General features: G+C 45.4%; 2 protein-coding genes across 4 annotated transcripts in view; one reads left to right on the top strand and one right to left on the bottom strand.

The window, feature by feature from the left end:
• The window catches only part of PAK5 (p21 (RAC1) activated kinase 5), a 163430-nt gene that overhangs the window by 110879 nt on the left and 35935 nt on the right, over window positions 1-16616 (bottom strand). The window lies entirely within an intron of this gene.
• LOC137471608 (dehydrogenase/reductase SDR family member 9-like) lies at window positions 2275-16272 on the top strand. Of its 3 annotated transcripts, none has more exons than XM_068186055.1 (4): window positions 2275-3169; window positions 12612-12755; window positions 13812-13915; window positions 15699-16272. In XM_068186055.1, exons 1-3 carry the CDS (start codon window positions 2776-2778, stop codon window positions 13910-13912), a joined length of 639 nt encoding a protein of 212 aa, XP_068042156.1. In that variant the 5' UTR covers window positions 2275-2775; the 3' UTR covers window positions 13913-13915; window positions 15699-16272. The 3 variants fall into 3 exon arrangements, with proteins under 3 accessions (XP_068042156.1, XP_068042155.1, XP_068042154.1); XM_068186054.1 differs by having other exon boundaries at window positions 2276-3169; window positions 14896-16272; XM_068186053.1 differs by having other exon boundaries at window positions 2279-3169; window positions 14892-16272.

Here is a 16616-nt window from a genome sequence, read left to right as displayed (position 1 = left end):
TCCCTGGGTGAAAAGAAATTACAAATAAAATAATTTTCTCAGTGGTTCTGGGTAGCTCCTGGCTTACCTCTTAAAACCAGAGGATTTCTGAAGAGCAGAAGCGTCAGCCTAGAAGAAGGGTGAGAATACTGACATCCCCGGTCGCAGGGTGTGGTGGGGGAAGCAGTCGCTGCTGCTTCCAGAGGGGTCACCCAGGGCTGTGGGCCCCCCAAAACGAGGGGAGGTGCCACCCAGGGCTGTGGGCCCCCCAAAACGAGGGGAGGTGCCACCCAGGGCTGTGGGCCCCCCAAAACGAGGGGAGGTGCCACCCAGGGCTGCGGGCCCCCCTAATGATGGGGGGGGGGAACTCTGCCAGCCCCCGCTGCTGCAGTCTCGCTGGCGGCCGACAGGTGGCGCCACTGCATTCATGAGAAATGGCATATACTGGCAAAAGGTAAGTTTTGTAAAATATCCCTTTCTTTTAAAGCCAAAACCCCAAGGACTCGAACGATTTTTTTTTTTTCCCTAGAAAAATGACCCTAGATGTGAGGTGAAACGTCGGCCTTCCCTGCACCCCACACAGAAACACACTACCCCAACTGCATCACCATGGAAGCACAGTGAGGAAATAAAGTTTCCAACTGGCCTCACCGACAGGCGAAAGCCCCAACAGCCGGGGCCAGCGAGGGAAGATTGGAGCCGTGCCTCCATTCCCCTTCTTCTGCCTTTTGGACTGACCTTTAGTCTCCAGTGTTTAGAGGAGCGCGGAGCTTTTCACACTCTGTCAGCACACTTGACAAGCAGGGTGTGCAAACTCATTGTTTACAGAGGCAGTGCCTTGAGTTTTTTCCCTTCTAGCAGCAAAAAGGACCACAGAACTTTTTTGGCCAGGACTGCAAGGATACAGGAGGCTCAGGCTGCCCACAAAGCCTGGCAGGTATGGCCTGATCAGCCTGCTGACAGCAGCTTGCCCTGCTCACACCTCATTCTGGCAAGACGCAGCAGTCTGGCCAGGGCCACCCACTCCTGATTCATGGATGGGGAGGGCCAGTGTCACCCTCAGGCATGGCACCCGCAGCTACTGAGTCTGCCAAGCCTGGCAGCAGAGCCAGGGCTGTGCTGTCCTCACCAGCGAGGAGGGACTCGTGTGCTTTCCCAGCCCAGTCAGCTCTGAGCACAGGCATTTGCTGCTGTGGTTCCTGTGCCAGGAACAGGAATACCTCTTTCTGCTAAATAAGCAGTGCAGGTAGTCCTTTTCCTCCACAGATTCTTTGCAGGCCATGTCCTACCCCAGTCTTCTGGCAAGAAGGGCTTAAAGGTTTGTAAAAGCTCTTGGTGAGTAAAATAAGCCCCCTAAATACACACAGCCCTGCTGCCTCTCGCTGCTGCTGAGCCACTGGAAAGCCAATTGGATGCTACCTCCCCGCTCCAAAGAATGATCTGCATGTTTGTACACATGCTGGGTGGGGTGCACAGAGTGGATTTGGGGTGCAGCTGACAGCAACATCATCCCAAAAGCACCTGGAGCTGGGTGGCTGTGATAGCACAACACTATTGATCCACAAGATGGGATCTGCACATTCGCAAGGAGGACGAGCAAGAAGGACCAGTACGTGTGTGGGTCGTGCTGACAACCAGTCCCACGCACCCAGTGCCTTTCCAACTGGAACAGGGAATGAACACAACTCCCACCTGCACAGCCACACCTTCTTAAGGGGGGCCTTTTACATGGGCCCACACCAAAAAAAAAAAAAAAAAAAATTAAAAATAGTATTTAAAGAGCAGGTTCTGATGCCAAGGGTTTAGTGGTGATCAGCAGCACTTCCACCATGACCAAGAAGGGACAGAAAAGCCTTGCCTCCAGCCTCAGTAAGAAAGCACAAGAGCTGGCAGCATCCTTCCTGACTCTCTTCTGGGGGTCAGCTGAGTCTTGATGCAGCATTCACCTTTGCTGGTCTCACTCTCAAGTCTACTGGGCTCTCCCCAGTTCTGCAGAGGCTACAGCTGTAGCAGGGAGCCCTGCTCTGTGCCCTGGAGTCAGAGGTAATTACACCCTGAGCCATGGCACTGCTCTGCCTGTCTGAGAAACAGCAGAACCCTCCCTTCAATCTCTGTTGTCATTAAAAAAAAACAGCTCTTTCCCAGCACCCAGCTTGTTTCCTGTCGCTGACGTGAGTGATCCCCCTGGACTGGCACAGTCCCTAGAGCCCAGCAGCACAGTGCTCCCAGGGTGGTTTGTTTTACAGTACAACAGGAGCTGCTTACACACGGCAGGGCTCCCACTCCTGTGCCCACTTGGATCCCTGCCCAGACTCAGTGAAACCACCTGTGTTACAGCAGTAGGACAGTGGCGAATTTAAGAGCCTCAGAGAGTTGAGCAGATATGGGGGATTATTTCAACTTCATGGTTTCCCAGTGCTATGCACGCACTCCTTGAAGAAATCCCTTAAAACTGTCTGCTTCCAAATAACCTATATACATCGCTGGCCCCAAAGACGACACATGATGAAATGGCCTTACAAAACAAATCCTTACATTTCAGCCCAGCAGAGCTTCCAAGTGCACGGCAAAGCCAAGAACAGAGCACTGCTTTTGCCTGGAAGCGTATGAGGCTTGAAAATCCCCATTGTTGCTCTATCCCAGAAAATGATTCACCCTCCCCACAGGGCTGTGCCTTGCCTCCGCACATTTCGCAAGACTCCTGGCTTTATAACAGCATGGCGGAGCATGCCGTGACTCCTGGCAGATTCCTGGGCTGGCTGCAGAGTGAGGAGGCAGCAGCTAATCCTCCTAACGATGATTTTCCTCTTGCAGTATTTCTTCCTGCTGGCCACAGACTTAGTGCTCGCCATGACCCTTTCCTGCCTCTTCTACGCCTTTGCGTGCGTTTCCATCGCGTTTCTGACCTGCTGCATTATCGTCTTCTCCTTTGGCACCGCGGAGAGGAATGTTGATGTGAAAGGGAGAGCAATTGTAATTCTTGTGTCCAACAGCTCCATTGGGAGGATGTTTGCAAGGAACCTGGATAAAGCAGGTTTCGGGGTGTCTGCTGCACAGTGGTCTGCTCAGGAGGAGAGGATGGTGACAGAAGAGTGCTCATCGAACAAGGAGGTAGCCCAGCTCCACCTGACTGAAGATGAGTATCAGAAGACAGTGAAAACCTTCATAGAAAGCCACTTATCCCTGAAAGGTAACTTGTAGGGCAAACTTGTAGATTGTGCCTACTGTAGAAATTAAAATGCACAAGATTGTGAGATCATAGTTCAGCAAATGAGGAAGGCAGGAATGCTTTAGCAAATGGTAATAACACTATAACTACAATAGATTTTGTTGTGCAAAACAAAAATTTTGCTTTTTCCAGGGGAAAGAGCCTGCTTTGGTGGCTGTGAAAGGCCCCAGCAGACCCCAGTCCCTGAAGGAAGGCAAGGTAGGCCAAGGAAGGAGGGGGAGAAGGTCCTATCAAGGCACAGAGGGCTGGACTTGCTCTGAGAAGAAAACACAGAAATGAACAATGGGGAGCAAAGCCCAGTGACCTGAGGTGAAGGAATGTATCTGATTTTTAACCTCTTCTGGATTAAAAAGGAACTCAACTGAGTTCTCTCTTGACTTCTTGGCTGCTGTGGGATTCCTAAGAGTCAGGTCAGAGCTTTGTGTGGCAGGCTGGGACAGTGTCCCTGGACCACACCGCACTGAACCACACCACATTGTTTCTGTGGGAATACAGGAGTGAAGGCAGCCTGCAGAGCTCATCTGGGACAGCATGGGGCAAGTGTCCTACTGAGGGGATGGCTGCAAGCACTGCTGGGGAATCTGCCTGGCCCTTCCCAGGTGAAAGTGCCAGTGGGAAGACTGGCTTATGCCCTGCTGAGGCACCCCTGGGATCCAGGAGTCCGTGTCCCCACAGCCATCATTTTACACCTCTTGGGAGTGACAGAGAATGCAGCCTCAGCCAGCAGGGCTGTACCCTCATTGCCCTCAGGGCTACGGGGTTACAAGGAAAGAGGCCAACCCCTCTCCTCCTCTGTGAACCTACCTAAGGGCCCTCTGAGTTGCAACGCTCTCTCCTTCCCCATACTGCCACCCTCCTTCTCCATCTCTCTCCTCCTTGCTCTCTCTCTGTGGTCTCTCCAAGGCTCCCTTTGGGCTCTCCCCAGGGCAGCCTCTCTGCTCGCTACCACCAAGCTGGGATCTCAGAGAGCATCCACATCTCCCCAGGACAAGTAACACCCTTGACACTGCTGCCCAGCACTGAAAGTTGTCTCTGTGCTCCCAGGCCCTGCAGAGGAAGGACATTTTGGAAGTCAGAGCACGCACCATGAAGCCTCCCGTACTGCAGACACCCTTCGGAGGGGCGGTAGGGACCCCTAGCCAGCACCTGCTGCTGGCTGCAGCTGTTCAGGACACAGTTCCCTAACAGTGCTCTTCTCCTCAGAAGCACCCAGCAGACCAGCAGTGCCTGTGCAACTCTGCATGGCCCAGAATGCATCCCCCAATTCACTGCCTGCTTGCAGGCTCCAGAAATGGCTCCCTGCACACCAGCAGTGGGTTTCAGACCGAGTGCTCAGCTGCCTGCATGAGCATTTAGACTCATTTACCCTAGGAAAATTACTCTGGAAAAACCTTCTTATGTGGACAAGGCCTAAAAGCTCCCCAAGCTGAGTATCAGCATAATTCTACTCTGGAAATGAACAACAGAGGTTTTCTTAACCAGTAATGATCTGTGGGAGCTGGTGATTTCTGTGGGCCTATGCTGTTCTAATTAAATGAAGCTCTGGTACAGTGATACCAGTCTTTTTTTGCTCTTGACTAGTTTGGTCCCTGTGCTAGTTAAAGGCTTTTGCAGGTGTCATGTTGTTTTAACAGGGTGATCTGTCGTAGGATCTGTGAGGTTTTACATTTAGGATCTCCTGCATAATATTCACATCACAGATGTGGATGTTGAAATGTATTTCCCAAGTGCTGACCCAATTGCATGGCAGATCAAAGCAGTAAGTTGGGAGGGGGAAAAGAAAAAAAAATAAAAGAAAAATAAAAAGAGAAAGAAAACCTCACTGTTTTCTTGGGTTTCTTTGTTAACAGTTTCGAGTAAGTGCTGATACTCATTTTGCAAAATTTACTGTGATATTTTTGGCATGGGTTAGGTGAACATGAACACTCACCACCAACTGACTAATAATGAAAGAATTTAAACCAAATTAAAAGCTTATATTGATGGGTCTCCACATGCAGTTTGGCCAGCAGGATCTGGACAAGGGCAGGAGAAAAGTTAGTGCTGTAGGGCAGAACCATTACACAATCTTCACCATTTAAAAACTTTTCTTATGCACTTTGTGTATGCAATTTTTAGTTCCTAAAGAAAGGAACCTTTGCTAGTTTTTTATGGGTTTTGGTCCTTTTTGTTTTTTTAATTACTTGTCCCTATAGGACATTTTTACCATTGTATCTTTGGTATAGTAAATAAAAATATACTTATTCTATATAATCAAATCTTTTGAAATTCATCCTAAATGCCTTCCAAGGTAACACAGTGAAGACAGAATCCCCCAGTCATGGTTCCTTCTAGAATTAAAATACTTGTGACAGCTAAGATAATCTAGTTTTCATTCTAGTACAGGTCCAGCAACCCAAATTTTCAGGAAGGCCAGCACCTTTATTTTGCAGTGACTGTATACGTTAATATACACAAGATTCTACCAGGCCTAAGGAGAATGTAACAAAGACACAGAGAAATGCAAGCCAGCCCCCTTCCAAATTCTTCCTTTGCTGTGTGACAGCTTAACTTGGTACATAAAAAGCCTTTGGTTTTTCTGGCTTTTAGCCTTTGGTGCCTTTAGATGAGATATTCAAACTTTTTCTGTGACCAAGAGGTCAAAGAGACAGAGGGGAAAAGATGAGAGAAGGTGTTTTATTGCTCATCTCCAGTAGCTGAGCTTGTACTATCAGATATTGCAAGAGCCCTTGGCATCATGTCCAAGTCCTCTGTGATCTGCTGCTGGAGAAACTGCTGCGCCGTGCTGCTCTTTGGGCAGGTTGCCTGGAAATGCTGGCAATTGCCTCACAAATTTCAGGACTGACTGCAGGGTGGGTGGGGTAGGTCAAAGAGGAAAAAATTGTGGAGATGGGCAAGACCCAACAGACAGCAACCTGACCTGACTCAAAAAGAGTTCAGACAACCAGAGTGCTCACCTGGTTAACTGCTGGAGCCTCTGCTGTCACAGTTCCTCAGGGTTCACCTGATCACACAAGTCACAGGGCTAGGCAAAACCAGCCCTGTCTGTGCCAGAGGACCACACAGTTGTTTGGGTTGGGAGGAGCCTTAAAGGCCATCTAAGGCCAACCCCAATGCCATGGGCAGGGACGCCTTCCACTAAATCTGGCTGCTCAAAGCCCCATCCAGCCTGGCCCTGAACACTTCCAGGGATGAGGCATCCTCTGTAGTTCCTCAGGTTCCCACAGGAGAGATGATTCTTGATGTGAGCAATGCCTCACACTGGACAATCTTCCTTGGTTCGTTCAGATCTCTGCTATGCTGAAGCTGCTTACAAGAGTTCTGTTGGTTTTCACTGGGTCAGGATTTCATGCCTTATACCTGGATCTCAGATAAGACCTGACAACTGCTAGATTCTTTGGTACTTACCACTTTCCCTCTGTCCCTGTCTCTCAAATAGGAAGGACAATAACTTCTACACAAGCAGAGAGATAACTGATGCAAATTAATAATATTAATTCCTAAATAATATTAGGGCCCATGTCCGTAACACTCTCTCACCACCACACCGCACCATGGTTTTTCAGACCAGCAGCAAATGCATGTTTCCAAGCCGTGTTCTGCAGGCTCCAAAGGGCCTGGAAAGAGCTACCTAAGCAGACAGCTAGGCCAGTGGGAGATATTGGACTGTCATCTTTGGCCATCTGACCTACTCTCCATGTTGCTGTTGGCAAAGCGGCTCTCATGACCTCTCCCTAAGTGAGTGCAGGCAGATCACCTTATCATTTCATCAGTTTAAATAGGTGTGTTAAGCCGTGTTAATGCAGCTCATTACTTTCTTCTGTGCACCGTGGGACACTGATGCAATCTCTTTGAGTGGAGCTGTGAGGGCAGTCACACCAGCCTGGGCAGGCACAGCTGATCCTGGGCAAGGAGGGGTGGCAGCAGCTGCAGGGCTTGCTCAAGGAGATGCTGGCAGAGCTACACACAGCACTGGGCTGATGAGGCTTTCAGCAGCCCCGTGGCTCCTTGGACAGTCTCCACCACTTCCAAAGGTCAGGCTGCTTTTGCAGTTTTGCTGTGCAGCAGGTAGCAGTGGTAGATGCTCTCCTGGTACTTCCCCTTGCCTTGCACCTCTCCTTCAGCATTCCCAGACTTTAGTTTGCCATTCAGTTTAGTCCAGGAAGGCTCTCTTGGGACACAGACCCAGAAAGGAAGACCCTACAGTGAACATGAACAGGAGACAGAGACATTGGAACTGCTGCCTTGTGTGGTAGACACACTGTAGAAACTCTTCTGCTTCCTAAGGATGCCAGTGTGGTTGATCAGTTATTTTCTTGGAAGGTAACCCTGACTTACTGTCCATGCTGTGCTTTCCTTAGGATAAAGGCAGGGCCATCCAGCCATTCCTGCACTCAGAGCAGAAAGTTCCAGCTTTCTTTTGGAACAGTCTAGCTCAGTGCATAGCATGAGCAGCCGTTCCCACAGCTGCAGAGATGGATTGAACAGATGCAATAATCATTGACTGCAATAAACTACAAGGGAGTAGAAATGAAAAAAGCAAACAAAATCATACACTCATGCAATTTTAAAGAGTACTGCATTATTTAACTTCACTCAGCTACAACAACTGCAGGCCATATTGGATAAATCAGCCCATTTTCCAAGCTGTAAATGACCACGTTTGGACTTAAGAGTGAAATGAATAATTTTTGCAGCTATGCTTTTGTGCCTTTAATGGGGATTATCCAGAAGTTTTTGAAAAACTGGCTTGCAATTATACTGCCTTCCTGTCTCTTGGGGATTTATCAAAATGAGAGAAGCAATTTGATACAGCAGCATCAGGGCTATAAAACAACCCAGAGAGAGAAAATAGATTTCATTCTGAAACCATAGGCTGGGAGGAGTTATTTATTTTAAGATGAAGGGGAGCTCCCCAGTCAAAGTGTCCTTTTAAAAACAAGAATCTGTGCATCATCTAGAGTCAAGGTGTCCTTTTCTTTTTCCAAATGAAGCCCTGCATCCAGTAACTCTGGGCATTTTATGGGAGGCCAATTCTCACTTCCTTTAAGTGGTTTTGTAATTCTCTTGTTTCAGCAGACAAGTTCTCGCCAAGCACTGAGCACCAGGGACATCCACATAGAATCTCCTGATTAAAGTGTTACACAATCCAGAAAAGCTGCAACAACACTCTTCCTCCCCATCCCTCACTCATTGCCAGTGGGCAGAGCCCATTTGGGTTCAAAACCTCCATCCCAAAGTTTTGGTTTTTTGCTTGTTGGTGGCCAGAGGACCACTGCTTGCAAACCAAGACCTTTAAGCAATAATTAAAAGTGCATGTTGGTCTGCCCTACGTTAAAAAGAGGGTTATTTATTTGGGTGTATTCAGAACACATGGCCATGCTCACCACTAATATCAGCCACGACTACAATACGGAAAGAGGAGGAGGCGAAACAGCCATGCACTGCCAAGGCCTTTTTAATCTTTCTTCCAAATCTTCTGTTTGCAGACAGGAACAGAAGTGGATCATTTCTCAAAATGAAACAAAACAAAGCCCAGTCAGTTGGATACTTATGTTATACTGGCTGCTAAATTCTGCCAGAAGCCATTTTTAGCATCCTAAAACAGTACCCTCTTCACACTGCCCCCGCTTAACTCATGTGAATTTTAGTCCTAAACCATACGTTTATCTTCCAACAACCCCTAGACAAGAGCTTGATTTCCAAGCTGCATCAATCATTAAACCACACAAGGCTGAAGAGTATTTCTAGAGATTGCCAAAAAGATATCTATATTTATGATATACCATTCTTTAAACAAGTGATCAACACCTTCTCATGCAACTGCAATGGCAGGATTGGAGATCCTGCAAAATAAAATAAACCCCAAAGTATCTGCGAAGCTATTTATTTATCACTTATGCATGATGCTAAACTAATCTCTGATTCTGGAAGTCATTGGAAATAATCACAGGTGTAACATAAACTTTACACTAATTTAAGAACTTCCCAGACAAGAGCTTAGCTTTGCACCAATTTAGAGACTTGTCTTTCATTAACCAGAGCTGGACAGCTTCTGATCAGAAAATATATTTGAAAAATACCAGGATTGAAGCCCAAAGAGTTCTACAGATCTGTGTCTTTTCCAAATAATGCAGTTTGTCAAAGTGTGTGTGCACACGTGGATGTTTTTACTCTACCCCTTACCTCAGTCCTTCAGAAAAGTTTTCTAGAGGTTAGTTTTAATAGGGAAAGGGAATCAAGTGAGAGAAAATATTTCTGCAGCTCTTCTTTCCCATATTACAGTGTTTGGAGACAGAAACCTGCTGAACAGTTCTAACACATATGCTTAGAGACTTAATTTTAATTATGTTGGTAAAACTGAATATGCATAAAAATTGAACACTTCTGTATATAATGAAATACTTCCCTGATACAAATAAATTATCTTTGTGATTACACAATGTCTGAGTAGATTATTTATTGTAAATCTACTCTTTTCATATTTCCCATTTAACAGACTGTTTTCCCAACACTTGTGCTGCAAACTCCAAGGTAACACAGAAGGATTGTGTGGCGTTTTCAGTAGGAAAAGGGGGACAAGAGCAAAATCTGGTATGGAGTTCTCCTTATAGCAGGACAGAGCACTTGGCCAGGTCTATGGTCAGCTCAGCTCCTGAAGCTTTGCTTTGGTACTATACGGTTCCTCTGCTTTCCTGGGGAGATCCCGAGGGGAAAAGTCTGCCAAGTACAGCTTGTGGCACTAAAGCTCTTAATAATCCCGACACAGAGCTGAATTTCACCCCTTGGTAGGCTGACTTAGCAATACTGACTTCAAAAAAATGGCATAAGTTCATCTGCCACCAGAGTGTTAAAAATCAACCTGTTTTTCACATTATTGAGTTATAAATGCATGTGGTGAAAACATTTTAGACCTGATGCTTCATTATTGTTAGTCAAATAATTTGTTCTGACTATGTCGCCAAAAAAAAAAGGAAAAAAAAAAAGGAGTACCTTCCTTTTGTTCCTAGGTGCTTTTTCCTGGTCTCTAGAACTACATTTATTCTAAAGTATTCACTCCTCTGGTTTGGCCAAATAGCTTGAAATCTATGAGCTGTCTGATAAGAAATTACCCTGCCAGGCAGCATTAATTTCTAACCCCTGACTAGATGTAACTCTTTAAACCAACAGACTGAGGCACAACAAATAGTTATTTTCAATAACGAACAGTATTCATATTTCCTCCCATAAATATGTTTCTTTCCAGAAAACCATTCCCAGCGGTTAATCCAGACATTTACACCTGTATGTGTCTAGCTGGCACAACACCTGGTTGCTTTTCTCCTTCCCTCTAGACCTCAGTGCTGGCATTTAAATTCCATTCTGCCTGGTCCTCCATGTCAGAATGTAACAAACATCACAGAAGTTCATTTAAACCTTAGGGCACAGCTAAAATATAGTAGCCCAGAAAGTTTTTGATTTTTCTAATCCTGTTCTGGATTTGAAGAGTAAGAGTCTTTCCTGTAAGAGTCCAGGTGCCTGTCCTTCATTACAGCCTTGTTCCCCACTCCCATTTCAAGTGGACATTATTAAATTAACTGAGATGTCACCAATCTAAAGCTAAAACTCCTTTTAGGTTGCTTGCCTTCCTTTCTTTCCCTTTGTCCACCTTTGTGGTTTCATATTAAATACACTAAGAATGCATTTGCTCGCTTTTGTTGCTACCCAAAACTTGCACAAAATCAGGAAAGCTTTTAGTCGTCATCAGAGATTTGAACTTCCATCCTGTTTTAAATTATGGAGGGCACATTTTCCAATGAATAAACACACTGATGAAAGATTCCCGAGCATTTCCCATAACCATACACACAGCATTAACTAATTTACCAGGTATCAAACTGCAAAGGGAGGGATCAGGTCCTTCTTATCCATCCATTCAAGAACAGCAGACACCAGTGTTATTTATATAAGGTCCAGAAAATAAAAATACAGGCAGATATATGAGAATAAATTAGAAACTAAAAAAATTTTAAAAAAGGTCTACAATAATACGACAGAAGCCAAGTCCCCAGATGTTTGGATGGCGGAAACAGACGTGATAGGAGGAATGCTCCCATCATCCATTTGCCCTCTGCATCCCTCTCTTTAGACCTCTCCAGCAGATTTTTATTCATGCCACCAGCTCCAGGGCACAGATCATATCTGCCTGCGTCAGTCATGTGGATACTGATGCAAAACAGGTCAATGCACTGACTCTGTCACTCAGCCATGACAGCAGGTGAAAGGAGACTTTGACTCCCAGCTCTGCTTTCTGAGAAGCAGTGGGGCCAAGTGCTGAGAAGGACAATTCTTGGCCAGGAAAAAGTCACCTGAAGGTTTTCTTGGGCTCTTGCTAGAACACTAGGACAGTCTTTTCCTCCTGGCTCTCTCTCACCAAGGCCAGACGGGGCACTTCTTTCCTCAAGCAGCAAGTCACTATCTCCTCCAACAACACCCAGCCTTTCCCCTCTCCTATGGATGCACTGTTTGGAGACAATCTGGAGCAGCCACCAGGTTTTAAAGAAATATGGCTCCTAAGCAGACACTACATTCTGCATAGGTCAGAGCCACTTGGCACCCTATTATGAAGTTAAACAAGCAAACAGAAAAAAATCCCCTCTCAAAGATTATTCACTGCAGCAGAGACAGAAATGCCCCAGTTCTGATTCATTTTTTTCTACAGAGTAAAAAAACTTTTGTACCCAAATATGCCTCCATGTGATATCTGGATGTAATGGCTTGGCATTACAAAGGGAATAAGTGCCTTAAATAGAACAGGTCTCATTCAGTGATGGTTTCTAGTAAGTGTAATTTGATTTTTCCTCGAGCATATTTCTTGGAAAATACGTCCCTTGCTTCGCTTCTAAGAAAAGCAATTTGCTAACATTTGTCTGATCATAAAATTGATTTGACCTTCTGCAAATAATCTGACTTCCCAGCAGGTTGCTGAACTTTTTGAAGTGCATTAGGCTGTTCATAGAACACAGCTTTCTCTTGTTTATTCTAGATAGTGTCTTCATATAACTGATGGAAACACTTCCAAACATTTTGTAAAAATAACTTGAAGGAACTGATAAAAAAATAAAGATTTGAAATTCCAAGGAAATATGTAATAACACACTTTAGTGGACACAGGGAGGAATATCCATCTTTGACCCAGCTCTGTTCCTAATGCTGGGAGCTTTGCACACTATGGCCCCCTCCTTGCCAGCATGGATTGCTGCTATTGAGCTTGTTACCCTCAGGATTTTCATTAGAATGAGTTGCAAGTGTCAAGATTTCATCTGTAGCCGTTGTGTCTTTGGAGAAACGTCCCCACGTAGTTCAGGAATGATCTGGGTGAATTTGCTGAGCTCACAGCCTATTGGTTTGGTTGTTTTGGCAGGCATGTACGGGAAGATGAGGAAGCCATCCATCCTAATCTGGGATGAAGGGGCACCGGACACACACGGGGTACCTGAGACAAAACCCTCCTGCAAGGGGAAGAAGTCTTTCAAGGCTCCACGCAAGAACTGCTTATTGCAGAGAGGTACAGCTGAACATACTGCATTGCATTGACAATGTCTAGATGAGGGGAAAACGTCTTTATAATGTTGCAGCCAATACAGGGCTTTTTCTTAACATTCTTTCCAAAGCTTCAAAAGCAAAGCCCTTGTTTGTGGCCACTTCTCACCAGGGCTGGTCACACACAGCTTAAAATGTGGGTTTAAAGGTTTTAGCTAATATTCTGGAAAAGTGTTGTTCTCTCAGACTGAACTTTTAAACAAGACTACCTGGGTAGGACAGAGCCAACATGTGCAATATCAGCTCTGCAAAGCTCCATTGTCCCAGGGACCAGCTGAGTTCCCTTCTCCTGACACAGCAAATAAAATCCCATGACTCCCATCAGCAAAATGCAATTCAGTAACTGGTAGCACTGGGCTTTATCAGATGGCAGAAATTCTCCTCCTGGTTTGCTCTTCCTGTGGAAAATACTGCTGCTTTAGCAGCCACTTGGAAGAGCTGTGTTGTCAGTTGTTTGTAAGAAGGAAGACTTCCTGATTAGAAATAACCCTCTAATTAAAGCACGGCTTTATTTATTTACATGTCACATTCATTTGTAGTTATTCAGTTATAAATTACAAGTAATGATATTTAATTTTAGCTGTTTGTGAAATCTCCTCTGTGAGACTGCCACCATTGGAAGGTGTTCTCTGGGCTTGCAAGAGCCTCCACAACACAGGCAGGTTCTGGCCCCAGGGAAGGGATGGCTCTGGCTGTGGTGTCCCAATGCACTTAGTAAAAGAGCAGTAACAAAAATAAAATTGCAAGAGCAGGCAGCTAAATACTCCTTCATGAAATAGCAGGAAAAAGTAGGCATCTCCTCCTTTCCCAAGCAGGAAGTATTAGATATGGAACATGTCCCAGAAAAATGAGGTAAACAATCAAGAAATACCCAAGTACCTCCAGGATGTTCACTCTGGGAATCCAAAGCCCATAGAGGCTGTGCTAAAAAAGTTTTTTTTTTTTTTTTTTTTTGGGTGCAATAATGTTGTCTTTTGCTATTGAGCTAGTGGCTGAAACAGTGTCATTTTTCTATTTGCAGCTCTCTGCATCTCAGTTCTCTTTCACCCACTGACCTATGTCCTGACTCTCCTGAAGAGAAGCCCAAAGCTGCTCGTGCCTCTGCTGAAGTCCAAAAACTGACAGGTGAGGCAGAACCCTCACAGCTCAGTTGCCCGCCAGAGGCAACTAGCACCTCCTGCACCTCTTTCACCTTTGCTGGGACAGGGAAGGGACCCAGGTGGTGGGGAGAGGCCTGGAAGAACAGCCCAGGAGCAGTCTCCTGCAGCAAGGGGACAGCTCAGGGATGCTGCCTTTCTGCACCAGTGTGGCCCTGAGGAGTCCTGCCCGGAGCACAACAGTACAAACACAACACCAGCCAGCTCAGTCTCCAACACTGAGGCAGAGCATTAACTGCTCTCCAGCATCTCACTGGGCTTTAAGATGCACAATAATCGCTCTTAAAGGGCAACCACCAAAATATCCCATCTCTGTTTACTACTGGACCATTTCTCCCCAGCTCCTGTATTCTCACTGCTGCAGGCTCCAGAGGCCCTTGAATTCCATTTACTCCAGCATATGGCTAGAAGAACAATTGAAATGGTGTTCCCCAAAATCCCTGCTTGAAAGGAAGAATTCCATTTACTCCAGCATATGGCTGGAAGAACAATTGAAATGGTGTTCCCCAAAATCCCTGCTTGAAAGGAAGCATCCAGAGCACTCTATGATTCTCTGATTCAGGTTTTAGGACAGGAGAGAAAAGAGAAAAACCATTAAAACCAGAAAATAAAAAGCCAGCCAGTTCATTATATGATCTACCAGTGGCCCCAGTGGGCAGTCTAGTCTTTTCTTGCTAAAGGGAAGAGGGTCTCTGGCTCTCCATCTAACACTACTGCAGGTATCTGGTCCTCAGTAGCATCTTTAGCCTTTCTGAGTGTTGGATCAGGGCCATAGAGCAGGCTCTGATGCTGTGTGGGGCACAGACATGGGTACAGCCTGTGTCACCAGTGCCTGCTGCAGCAGCTGGGCTGAGGCAGCACATGCAGCCCAGCAGCAGCAGGAGTGAACTCAGGGAAATGAGCAAACTGCACCAAAGAGCTAAAACTCTCCTGCTGTCTTTCAGCCAGCAAGGAAACCCACAGAGCACTACACATTGGCACTGTCACACCACAATGGAAAAAAGGAGCATAGCTGGGATCAGAAGTGACAAACTCCTGGCAGCAGGGGACTATGAGCACTGACTTCAATTGCAAGCCAACAAAAAAAAAATGTGGACGAAGACAGAAAACACCTTCGGAACCATGCCACAGGTCTGCAACTCCCTTGCAAGCCTAATCTGTAAGGAAGAGAACACCACGACACTGAAATTTTGGGTTGCTCATTACAATGCTGTACTGTGTGCACTGGGATATGCACAGAGGAAAAAACATCTGAGGTGAAAGGAAATAAAGGAAGAACTCTGCTGGGAAGGAAAACACTAGGGCTTGGTTTTCATTATCTAAAGCCACAACTCAGAACTGCCCGACTGATGATAAGAGATGTCACCCTCCCAGGGAGCTGGATCCAGAGAGGAAAAGGAAACCTTTCAAAACAGCTCCTGTAAGACATTAAACCAGCTTAATATCAAATCATACTGAAAACAAACATTTTAATTCAGTAACATCAAAGCACTGAGAGAGAACATGCTAAAGCAGAAAATTCCTGAAATAAAAGCTTGAGGTTTTAGTCTTTACACATTTGGCAAGTAACCAGTTACATGATTAATGCCAAACCCATATATCCTGCAGAACATCCAGGAAATGTTTCCTTTAGTCAGAACCCTGCTCTAAGCCAGTGTTGTCAACTCCCTCAGTGCAAAATCCCATTCTGTGCACATAACCCTGCACAATTTCAGCTGATAACCATTATTTTCTCCTCCAAAATACGGCAGGGGACATGTGTTGGCTGCTGCATGGCTACTGCTTCTCTCCCAAAGTGACTTTCAAGCAAAGGATGCTGCCTGCTTGTGCACACTGCAGTATTCCTGGTCTGATATTAGAGACATTATGTGAGCAAAGCTCCTGAAGACCTCAGTGCAAGTTTTGCTGGCCTGAGGACTTGGGAATGACCTACATCTGTTTATAAAGCTTTCCAGTCTGTTGGGATACAGGCAACTACTACGTGCAAGCAGAAAATTATCACTGTGAGGCAATACCACCATGAGATAAATTATAATATTACTGCACTTAAAAGTATGTTTAACACAAATTAGTGATATCAAACTAACACTGAAGTTACAGACTGCTGATGCTAAGGGATCTGAATGCCCAGATGCTTTTAATTTGAGTGGCAATGAGAGATTTGAATTCCTTAAACAGTGTTGAATGTTCCATCACTAACGTATAACACAGAAACATGAAAGCAACTGGCTTTTCAAACCTACAAACCTGGCCAAAAGATTCTGGCAACATCTTTTTAGACACATCTCCCCAAGCATACAGCCATTAAAATCAGAGATTCAGAAATACTGAAAGTATTCCAAGTATAAATGAATGTTTTCAGAAAAAAACCCAACAATTCCGACATGTTTTTCAATAGATCACTTAGATCCATTTAATAAAAATATAATTGGGCTATAAAAGTCTGCTAAAAGAAAAATAGCTTTAGCACCAAATCCCATGTCCTGCAACTCAGAACAAAAACAATGGATCACCCAAGACCTGTTCTTTCACCTTAATCTCAACTGCAATACTTCCATTTTTGGAACCTTTTTAAGAAAGTGCAGAATTGGACTTCAAATAGAACAGATTTTCCTAGGCAACACTGTAAAATTATTTCCTAACAGAACCTATATGTTAGTGCTGATGGA

Source organism: Anomalospiza imberbis, chromosome 3 (genome assembly GCF_031753505.1).
Source record: "Anomalospiza imberbis isolate Cuckoo-Finch-1a 21T00152 chromosome 3, ASM3175350v1, whole genome shotgun sequence".
In the NCBI taxonomy this organism is placed as follows: domain Eukaryota; kingdom Metazoa; phylum Chordata; class Aves; order Passeriformes; family Viduidae; genus Anomalospiza; species Anomalospiza imberbis.
The sequence above is the reverse complement of the archived record's forward strand: the minus strand, read 5'-3'. Positions and strand labels throughout refer to the sequence as shown.